Source organism: Octodon degus, unplaced genomic scaffold (assembly GCF_000260255.1).
Source record: "Octodon degus isolate 3935 unplaced genomic scaffold, OctDeg1.0 scaffold00084, whole genome shotgun sequence".
NCBI lineage: Eukaryota > Metazoa > Chordata > Mammalia > Rodentia > Octodontidae > Octodon > Octodon degus.
Window position 1 is genome coordinate 2,691,164 of NW_004524660.1, and position 10,675 is coordinate 2,701,838.

General features: G+C 42.9%; 1 protein-coding gene across 1 annotated transcript in view; it reads left to right on the forward strand.

Annotated features, from left to right (window-relative positions):
• The first annotated feature begins 3,352 nt into the window (after nucleotides 1-3,352).
• Taf13 (TATA-box binding protein associated factor 13) overlaps nucleotides 3,353-10,675 on the forward strand; it is an 11,420-nt gene continuing 4,097 nt past the window's right edge. Inside the window, exons 1-4 of the mRNA XM_023721697.1 lie at nucleotides 3,353-3,439; nucleotides 4,345-4,423; nucleotides 9,130-9,227; nucleotides 10,582-10,668. Coding sequence (XP_023577465.1) covers nucleotides 3,413-3,439; nucleotides 4,345-4,423; nucleotides 9,130-9,227; nucleotides 10,582-10,668 — 291 coding nt within the window. The 5' untranslated portion in view covers nucleotides 3,353-3,412. The remainder of the gene's footprint in view (nucleotides 3,440-4,344; nucleotides 4,424-9,129; nucleotides 9,228-10,581; nucleotides 10,669-10,675) is intronic.

Genomic DNA, 10,675 nt, shown 5'->3' on the forward strand with positions numbered 1-10,675 from the left:
GTATAAAAAACAAAATAAATTTCCTGGACATTGAAAAAAATCCAAGAAGTTCAGGGCCAGCCAGAAAGCTCCGGGTATTAAAGCTCCTGCACAGACAGACACAGGGACTGGGGACTAGGGGTTCCATTGCCGGCCTGCCCTGCCCGCCCTGCCCCTGGGGTGCGCTGAGCCTGTGACTGAGACTGGGCATAATCCCATTGCTTGGGAGACTCAAAACAGGAGAATCACTACAGTCCCATCTGTGTAGTGAGACCCTGCAGATCCTGTACTAAATACAAAAATAAACAAAGAAAAAAAGAGAAGAAAAATCCCAAAAGATCATAGATTCTTAAATTGCCCAAGAGAACTAGATGTGGTGGTGCACCCCTATAATCCCAGCACTCAGGAGGCTGAGACAGGAGGATTACTGCAAGTTTGAGACCAACCTGGGCTACAAAGTGAGCTCAAGGCCAGCCTGAACAGCATAGCAAGACCCTGTCTCCAAAAAGACAAAATAATAAGACAAAAATAAAGATTTCCCAGGGCTGGGGAGATAGCTCAGCAGTCTAATTTCCTTCTGCCAAGCGCAGAACCTGTTTTCAATCCAGGCATGTGGTGCAGGCCACTGAAATAGGGGCATGGTGGCACACGCCTGTAATCCCAGCTCTGGGGATGTTGAGACCGGAGGATCACTGGGAGACCGAGCTAGGTAGCAAGACCCTGAACCCCCCCAAAAAAAAGAAAAAAGAAAAAAAGATTGCCCAAGAATTTCTGCAGTTTGAAGCTAAACTTCAGAGCACTGCAAAGTCCTTCACTCCCGCGTGGCTTCATTCCAGCCTCACTTCCGGCCTCTGCATCCAGCAAATGAGCTTCTGGCAGCCCGCTCTTGGCATCTTAGATGCTCACAGTGACTTTTTAGTCGCTGTGCTTTGTTTCTGCTCTGCTCAGCACACTGATTTTTTTTTCTTTTCTCACATCATATTTTGGATACCAAGTTCAAAGGGTTGAATTAGCCACACTTCACAGTTGCTAGCACACTGTGCTATGCGGCACTCTCAAAGGCCTTCACTTTGATTCATGTATGTATTTTCTTTCTTTCTTTCTTTTTTTTTTTTTTTTTTTTTTGCGGAACCAGGGATTGAACTCAGGCCCTTGCACTTGCCAGGCAAGCGCTTATTCTACTGAGCTATCTCCCCGGCCTCTTTCTTTCTTTCTTTCTTTCTTTCTTTCTTTCCTTTCTTTCTTTTTTCTTTCTTTTTTTGTATTTTAGGGCAGGGTCTACAGGGTGTTCAGGGTCTCACTACTAGATCGGACTTGTAGTGGTCCGCCTGTTTACAGCCTCCCAAGAGCTGGGATTACAGGCGCGCACCACCACATCTAGGCTCAACTGCCGGCTCAGCACGCCCCGGGGCGGGCCGGCAAGGCAGGCCCGAGGATGGAACCCTGGCCCCGGCCCTGCTTGCAGGTGCTTTAATCCGCTGAGCTATTTGGCAGGCCCTTATGTATGTATTTTCTTGAACCCTAGCCCCATTTCCTCTATGCTACAGCTTTAATGTCTCTGAGTCTGATCTGTGTAGTGAGACCTTGTACTAAATACATTAAAAAAAAATTTTATGGATGACATAACCTACTGTGATGGGCTATTGCCCCCAGTGATCTCACTCTTCTGATACATACTTTTTCCCTTCTGATGCTTTTGCCCTTGTGTATTTCCCTCTTGAGCATGGGCTACACTTACCCACTTACTTCTATTAAACAGGACAGCACAGACAGGATGAGATGCTGCTTCTAAAATCAGGTTCCCACACCACCGTGTCTCCTGCTGCTAGGTGTTCCCAGCCCTCTTGCTTGTCTGCTCTGAGGAGAGCTACCTCCCATGTTGAGCTGCCTTCTGGAAAGGACTATATGGCAAGGAGTTGAAGAAGGCCTCTGGGCCAACACAGGCAATTAGAGCTTCAGATAGGACTGCAACACGAGGGACCTGCTGAGTGCCAGAAGCACCCAGTTAAAGAGCACTCAGGGGACCAGGAGATGGCTCAGTAGAATAAGCGCTTCTCTGGCAAGTGCAAGAGCCTGAGTTCAATCCCTGGTTCTGAAAAAAAAAAAAAAGAAAAAAGAAAAAAAAAAGAAAAAGAAAAAAAAGGCACCCAGACTTGCAACCCCCAAAAACTGCATGATAAAATGATGAAATTCTTTAGTTAAAAAAAAAATCTTTATTTGACACAGGGTCTCACTATGAAGCTGAGACTCATAGCGATCTTCCTGTCTCAGCCTCCCCAGCGCTGGGATTACATACATGTGCCACCACGCCTTGTTTTGGTGGCCAGCATGGTTCGCCTGGGGTTCTCGGTCCAGCGCGGCATGCGGTACTGGAGATCGAACCTAGATCTCTTTGCGCTTGCCAGGCAGGTGCTTCAGACCGCCGAGCTATCTCCTTAGCCCTCTTTATTTATTTATTTTTTTTATAATAGGGACTGAACTCAAGGGCCTGCACATTCTAGCCAGCACTCCACCTCTAAGCCACTTGCCCATCCCTTTTTATTGTGATAGTACTGTTACATATAGCGAGGCCTGCAAACCTCCCTGAAGACGCACAACAGCTCAAAGCTGCTCTGTAACCGCTAATATCTGGGTCAATAAGCATCAACATCAAACACGTGGAAACAAGGTAATGAACACGTAGATAGACGACTGGAACATGCTGACTTCCCTGTATCCCTTCCAGAAAGATCTTTGTTCTCTGTGCTGTGTCCTGTCGCTAAGTACATTGTTCTGCTATTAAATCAGTATTAGCTAAGTAGCTGTACTTGGAATCCTATAGATTGATTGCAGTTTGACTCAAGATAATTGCAACAATTTTACTGAATAAAGACCTCTTAGTAGCCAGGCATGGTGGCGCACACCTGTAATCATAGCCCATGGGAGGCTGAGGCAGGAGGACTGCCATGAGTTCCAGGCCAGCCTGAAGGTCCACAAGAAGTGAAAGGTCGTCTCAACTACGAAGCGAGGCCCTGTCTGGACACGCTGTAGGACGTTTACTTGCTACTTCTAGTCTTCTAATATTCCACGATATTCTACATATTATGAACCAAACAAACCTACCTTCCTAACAAAATTTTAAATCTTGTCATTCTAGGCATGCGGCTCGAATGAGAATTAACAACGAGATGCATGAGGCTCGGTCCCTGGCCGTATTTTTCTCTGTAACTTTGAATCCTTTCTTCGGGATACACAAGGAAGGGCTCACAGCCCCCCTCCTTCCTCCAGGGACTGTTTGGGGTCAGCGGCTCAAACGCCAAGGGCGCACTCCATCTGCGCAGGCGTCAGCCGGGTTTGTCCCGCCCCCTAACGTCACCGGAAGTGACGCAAAAGGAGTCGTAAAATCAACTAGCGACTCGTTGTTCGGGAGTGTTTAGTTTTGTTGGCTGGTCGGATGGCGGATGAGGAAGAGGATCCTACCGTGAGTGACCGCTTGCGCCCCACTCCCTCAGGCTTTGTAGCAGGGGCAGAATTGAGAATCGAACCTGTTTTCCGTAGTGAATTCAGCCGAGAGAGTTCGAGGATTTAATCCCTTTGCTTTCCCTGTGTTAAGTGATTTATCAAGTAGTACGCGGGGCAGGACGTCGAGGGAGAGTAGGAAAGTGGCTCCTTTCGCTTTGGCTTTGCGTGCGTTTGCCAGACACCCTCTGAAACGCCTGGAGAGTCATCGTCGGTCGCAGTATTTGCTGGTGGACTGGAAGTCAGGAATCTTGGAATTCAAATGCTTGTCTCTCTCTGAGCAAGTTTAACTTTGAACCTCACTTTTTCTTGTCATCCTACCTTAACCCTAGTTATATAAAATAGTAAAACGTAGTTCATGTTTTAATTCATGAAGTAGGGGTAAGGCTTATTCAGTGTAAGTTTTTTGCATTGGCTAAGCAGATCCTTAGTAAATATTAATTTTACTTACTCCAATTACTTAAGTATTAATTTTTACTTGCCGCTTCCATATCAAATCTTTAACGGTAATACTGTCCAGCAGAGGTTGGACATAGCGCAATTGGCTTAAAACAGCAACGCAGCCCACCATGGTGACCCAGTACCTGTGATCCCAGCACTCCAGGTGAAGGCTGGGCGATCTCTCCTGTTTGAAGCCAACCCGGACTACATTGAGAAGCTATTGGAAAAGAAAAAAGACATCCTGCCTCATCTGGACGTTGGATTAGGTTCTTAAAGACCCCTTCAGTGTTGATTTCATAAGTTTTTTGCTCCTTGTTTTAGGCTTCCTACTCTGATATCAGTGTTGAAAATGAAAAAAAATTAATTGTTAAAATGCCAAATACCTACAATCACTTGATATTTCTATGTGTATATTTTAAATTTTAGTTTGAGGAGGAAAATGAAGAAATTGGAGGAGGTGCTGAAGGTGGACAGGGTAAAAGAAAGAGACTTTTTTCCAAAGAATGTAAGTTGTGTTTGACAATGATTTCATTATAGTTGGTGTAAGCTTTTGGATGTATTCTTTTAGGGTAAATTTACTGTCTTTAGTGACAATGTTGTCATTCTTACCTATAAAATTTTGTTTAATTTTTGAATCATACCTAGTGACCATCCTACCCTAACCATAATTATATAAAATAAAACACGATCAGTGTTTTAATTCATGGTAGAAGATACCTCTGTTCATTTTCATGTGCCTTACCTTTGCATACCTGATATAGACTTCTGTGATAGTAAGTTACGGGTCATAATGGGCCTGGGGGCCGGGGAGATGGCTCAGTGGAATAAGCACTTCCCTGGCAAGCACAAGGACCTGAATTCAATCCCCGGTTCCACCAAAAAAAAAAAAAAGGGCCCTGGAACAAATCCTGAGGAATGGATCATAGTTGGGGTTTAGGATTAAGGCAGTAAACAGGAAGATATTGAGTAGTGTGAGGGATTCACAAGTTCTAGAGAACATACTGGGCTTTTGTCCTCCTACCTCAGTAGACAGAAGACAGGTTTGACTGCTGGTAGCAGAAAAGGAGAGGTGCTGCTGGTCTGGGTCAGTCCCTGAGAGCATCATGAGAATGAGCTCTGTTTCGCCAACTCCCTGGTGCTTTACCTATATTTATGGCTGAGGACTGAGAGATACAGCAACACCAATTTCTGAATATATTTGTCATTTATTCAGGCTGGGTAAAACGTGAGCAGTTCCTAAATGCTTTGCAAATAGAATGTCTTTTTTTTTTCTTAACCACCCCAATCCTTTCCATATAATTTCTTGCTTTAAGCTGACCACTCTTTATTCCATCTCTCTGATAATAATTACTGATTTGTATGTGCTCTTACTATTTTGACAGCATGTGAAGGGAGTCCCTGCACTAGAGCATACTTGCACTGTTTAGTGGGATGCTTTACTCTCCACTTAGATGACTGTGTGTTTGTGATGACCAGAATTTGGAATGTTCACAGCTTTCTCTCTGTCTTATCAGAGTTCTCATATGTTTTCCTGGCCAGGATCTGTTTTCTTAAACCCTATTAATTTTTTTTGTTGTTGTTGTTGTTAATATAACAGAATTTCAAAGCATTCAGTGACATTTGTTTACCCTTTTCAGACCCTTTAACTGAGACAATTTATATTCTTCCTCTACAACATAAGTTTTCCTTGGGGCTGGTGGGATGGCTCAGTGGTCTAAAGCACCCACTTAGAACAAGCTTAGCAAAGCACAGGGACCGCGGTTCAATCCCCCACACCACATGCCAGCCAGCCCCGCCCCCTGGTGGGCTGAGCTGGCCACACACACACACACACACACACACACAATAAAATAAATAAATAAATTAATTAATTAAAAAAAAGATTATAAGTTTTCCTTATCCAGTGGACACATTTTCTTCAAATGTTATTGCCTTACTTTCCTCACCATTTAAAAGGAATAATGGTAAATTTACATTGGAAAATCTCGATAGACATCACTTTAGCTAAGTGATCAAAGTTAGTGTCACCAGATATATATATCTATATATATCTATATCTGTCTATCTATCTATATATGTATCCCCCCCCCACCCCGATGTGAGGGACATCATCTCTCTGTCCTTTCTGATCCGTGTGTGACCTCAATCTAAGCATGGGAAAACATCGAAGAAAATCACAAAATGACCAGTGTTCTTCAAAAGTATCAAAGTATTGAAAGACGGAAAAGCTGAGGTGTCGCCACAGATTGGATGGAGAAAACCAAGGTGCTATGACAACTAAGACCGGACTCTTTGATAAGAACCTGGATTTTTTTTGTTTTTTAAATGCAAACAGAGTTACAGAATCCAAAAGCAAGGAAGGAAATTTTTTCTTCTGCAGTTGTTTTCTTCCTGTGTCTGGAACCAAAGGCTCTTCTCAGTGTAGAACTCAGGGATACTTCTCTACTGTGCTGACTTTCTAGTCACCGCTTTCCTGTCTTCCCTGGGCCTGGTTTTTTGTCCCCTCTTTTTTACTTCTTCTAAATAAGAATCTTTTTTTTTGAGACAGGGTCTCAAAAATGCAGTTTGAACTGGCCTTGTGCTCATTTTTGTAGCCCCCAGGCTGGTCTCAAATTTGCAGAGATCCTCTTAGCTCAACCTCCCAAGTGCTGGGATTACAGGTGTGTGCCACCACGCCTGATTCTAAGGTGAGATGGCATGCCCGGGCTTCGTGGGCCAAGACTGCACAGCTTGTGGGACCAGGGATTGAACTAGGATCCTTGTGCTTGCCAGGAATGTGCATATGCCTCTGAGCTGTCTCTCCAGGCCCCTAAATAAGAATCTTATACCAGTTTTTGCTTCTTCTAAAATAATCTTTTCTTTTCCTTCCCTTCCTCCTTTCCTCCCTTCTTTTCTTTTCTCTCTCTTTTCCTCTTCCTTTTCTCCCTCCCTCTCTGTTTCTTATTAGTACATGTTTGCATTACATAATAAACACACTTGTGGTGGGTAGTTGGTATTTATACACTACAATGACAACAAATCTTAATTCTTTTTATATCTCCCCTTCATAGAGTTTATTGTCTTTCTGCCTGCCTGCCTGCCTGTCTTTCACAGTTCTTTGGGATTGAACCCAGGGCCTTCACACAGGGCTACATGACAGCTTGTGGGTTTTTTTTTCTTTTTTGAGGCAGGGTCTCAATATGTAATCCAGGCTGGCCCTGAACCTACAGCAGTCCTGCCTCAGGCTTCCAAGTACTGGGAATACAAGCATGCACCACTATGCCTAGCTCCTTCCTTTTTTTTTTTTTTGGTGCCAAGGATTGAACCCAGGGCTTCCTGCTTGCTAGGCAAGCATTCTACCACTGAGCTAAATCTCCAGCCCCCGACTTTGTTTTTTAAAAACTGTAAAACTTACAGTAAATTGTACACAGCCAAGTATAGTGCCACACATTTGTAATCCCAGCACCCTGGGAGACTGAGACAGAATTGTAAGTTTGAGCCTACCAATGGCAGTTTAGCAACTTGGTGAGTCCCTATCTCAGAAATTTTAATTATTTATTTAGAAATTCTATTTATTGGTAATAGGAATGAACTCAGGACCTTACGCATGCTAGGCAGTTGCTGTGCTGCTGAGCTAAAGCCTCAGCCCCCTCAAAATTTTTAAAGGATTAGAGATGTATTCCGTGTGACAGTGCTGAGTCAATCCCCAGCACTGGGATGGAGGGAGGAGGTTTCAAGTCTTAAGGAAACAGCTTGATGCGGGCGGGGGGGGGGGGGATCTCTGTATAAACATGTATAATCCCTCAGGGATACAAGATGTCTAGTAGTTGACAGCACTTACATAGTTGAGAATCTCATGTTATAATTCTTCTCCCCCAAAAATGCATCCATACAGATAATATATAAGATTTTCCTATGCATGTGTTCTCAGTTTAAATTCAACACTTTAAAGCTAGTCTGTGGGCTAATTAGATTGATAGACTGTAAGAGTCCATATGGAGCCCTTCTGTCCCAAACTATGGAGTGCGAGTACCGCTGCTGTTGTGGGTCAGAGCGAAAGCTGTCTGGACCCAAGTGGGTGGCTTCAGCTTCAGGCTCTGTCTCTTACTAGTATATGACCTTGGGTGGGTCACTTAACTCAGTGGCTCAGTTTTCCTTCCCGATAGCATGGGAATCATAACAGCTGCGTCACAGGGTTTTTTGTGAGGCTTAACGCAATACGTAGCATTTAGGGCTAAGCAAGTTTAGCTGGTAGCACTTATTGTCATCACTTTGCATTAGCTTTTCCTCCTTTTATGCCTACTCTGTGCTCCCTTCATATGAAACCAGAAAGGGGTTTGCTGGCAGTTGCATTTGAAATGACAAGATTCCTTGTCATAAGCCCTTTGTCTTCTCCTTTTGCTTACCCTATTTGTTCCCATAAGAGAGGGGCCAGGGAGATGGCTCAGTGGAATAAGTGCTTCCCTGGCAAGTGCAAGGGCCTGAGTTTGATCCCCGGTTCCGCCAAAAAAAAAAAAAAAATTCCCATAAGAGGTAACGAGCTCTTTCTCTGTTGCCCTTTAAGCTGTAGTCACATCAGGTTCTTCTGCTCCTGTTTTCCGTGTCCCACTGTATCACTGCCACACAGAAAACTCCCAGACAGTGCTAAGCATTGCTAACCTTGTTCCTGTCATAGTCTCCTCTTAAAGAGGATTCTGGGGCTGACAAGGTAGCTCAGCGGTCTAAGCGTTTGCTTGGCAAGTGCAGGAACTGGAGTTTGATCCCCAGCACTGCATGCCATGCCGGCCCTGCCCTGGGTGTGCTGCGCCAGCCACCAAAAGCAGGCGTGGTGGCGCAGTCTGTAATCCCAGTGCTGGGAAGGCTGAGACAGGATCACTACAATCTGAAGCGAGACCCTGTACCAAATACATATTAAAAAAAAAAAAAAAAGAAGAACAACAAGAAGAAACTGCTAAGAGGATTCTAGAGGTTGCTGACAAATATACGATAAAGATTTTAAAGTATATGCATGTTTGGATTCAGTACTTGGGAAGAAAGGAGAGGTTTGTTGGAGGGTACTTGATAAGACTGGTCATAAGGCTGTGGTTAAACCTTTTATAACACAGTCCATACTTGGAGACAAAAAATATAAGCAGTGTTGTCTATCACTTGGTTCCATTGTAGTTGATACGAAAAGGATGTTGGTGAAATTGTGAAATCTGCTCACGTAAACAAGTGATTGTTCTTTCCCAGTACGATGTATGATGTATGGGTTTGGAGATGACCAGAATCCGTATACTGAGTCAGTGGATATTCTTGAAGACCTTGTCATAGAGTTCATCACTGAGATGGTAAGCTTCTTTTGTAGTAGTATTTTTTCAAGTTTTTTTGTTTTGTTTTGGTTTTTTTGCGGAACCAGGGATTGAATTCAGGCCCTTGCGCTTGCCAACGAAGCGCTTATTCCACTGAGCCATCTTGCCGGCCCCAGGTTTGTTTTGTTGTAGCTGCTCTTTTTTGGGGTGGGGTGGGGAGTAGCTAGTCTTAGAATAGGCTTAAAATTCTAAGCTTTAGATAAGGCTCAAACTTACAGCATCCTTTTGAAATGAACTATTCATTTGTGTGCCTATTTTGTGAAAATTCCTAGTTACTATTTATCATTAAGTATAGAGATTATATAAATATATTCTACCCTCTCCTGAGTTTTGTTTATAAAGACAGAATTATAAGATCCTTGAACTAAATTAATAATATTGCCCATAATCTCATTATCCAAAATGATTTTTCCTTCTTCCAATATTTATTTAAAGGTATATACATTTATATCCAAGTGCCCCTTCCAAAGAAAACCAAGTAATTAAAAATAGCCAGACATGTAGCACATGCCTATAGTCCTAGCACTTGGAAAGCTAAGGCAGGAAGGTTGCAAGTTCAAGCCCAGCTTGGACTGTATAGTGAGTTCAAGGCTAGCCGAAACTACATAGCAAGACCCTGTCTAAATAGAAAACAAAACAACAAAAAGAATATTGGGGGGCCGGGGAGATGGCTCAGTGGAATAAGCACTTCCCTGGCAAGCTCAAGGGCCTGAGTTCAATCCCCGGTTCTGCAAAAAAAAAAAAGAATATTGGTAAAGTTTTTTTTTTTTTTTTTTGGTAAAGTTGTTAATTTAATGTCCTTTGTATTAAAATAAAAACAGCTATGATGCATAAAGAAAAACTTTTTTTTTTTTTTTGGTTTTTATGAGACAGGGTCTTGCTATACAGTTTAGGCTTGCCTTGAGCTCATTTTATGGCCAGGTTGGCCTTAAACTCGTAGCAGGCCTTCTGCCTCAGCCTCCCAAGTGCTTGGATTACAGGAGCATACCGATTTCTAATTATTTAGTAAATAATGGGCAAAGTACATGGATAAAGAGTTTTAAAATGACTAACTATAGTAATTAGAGGAGAAAATCTTCAGCTTCACCAGCAATCAATAAATTAAAACATAGAATTCTGATTTTTAAAATTTAAACAGATGGGGTGAGGTGTCAGAATGGGAGGGCAAAAGGATGTAAAAAGAATTAAGCATTGTGTGTGTACCAGCTCCCTGTAATGAGTGTAATCATTGTGTACTGTAAACATTTACTAATAAAAAATAAGAACATTGAATCTAATATCTTTGTAATAGACTAATGTTTAATGTCTTTGTAATCTAATGTCTTTGTAATAGACTCACAAGGCAATGTCCATTGGAAGACAAGGTCGAGTACAAGTCGAAGATATCGTCTTCTTGATTCGAAAGGACCCAAGGAAGTTTGCTAGGG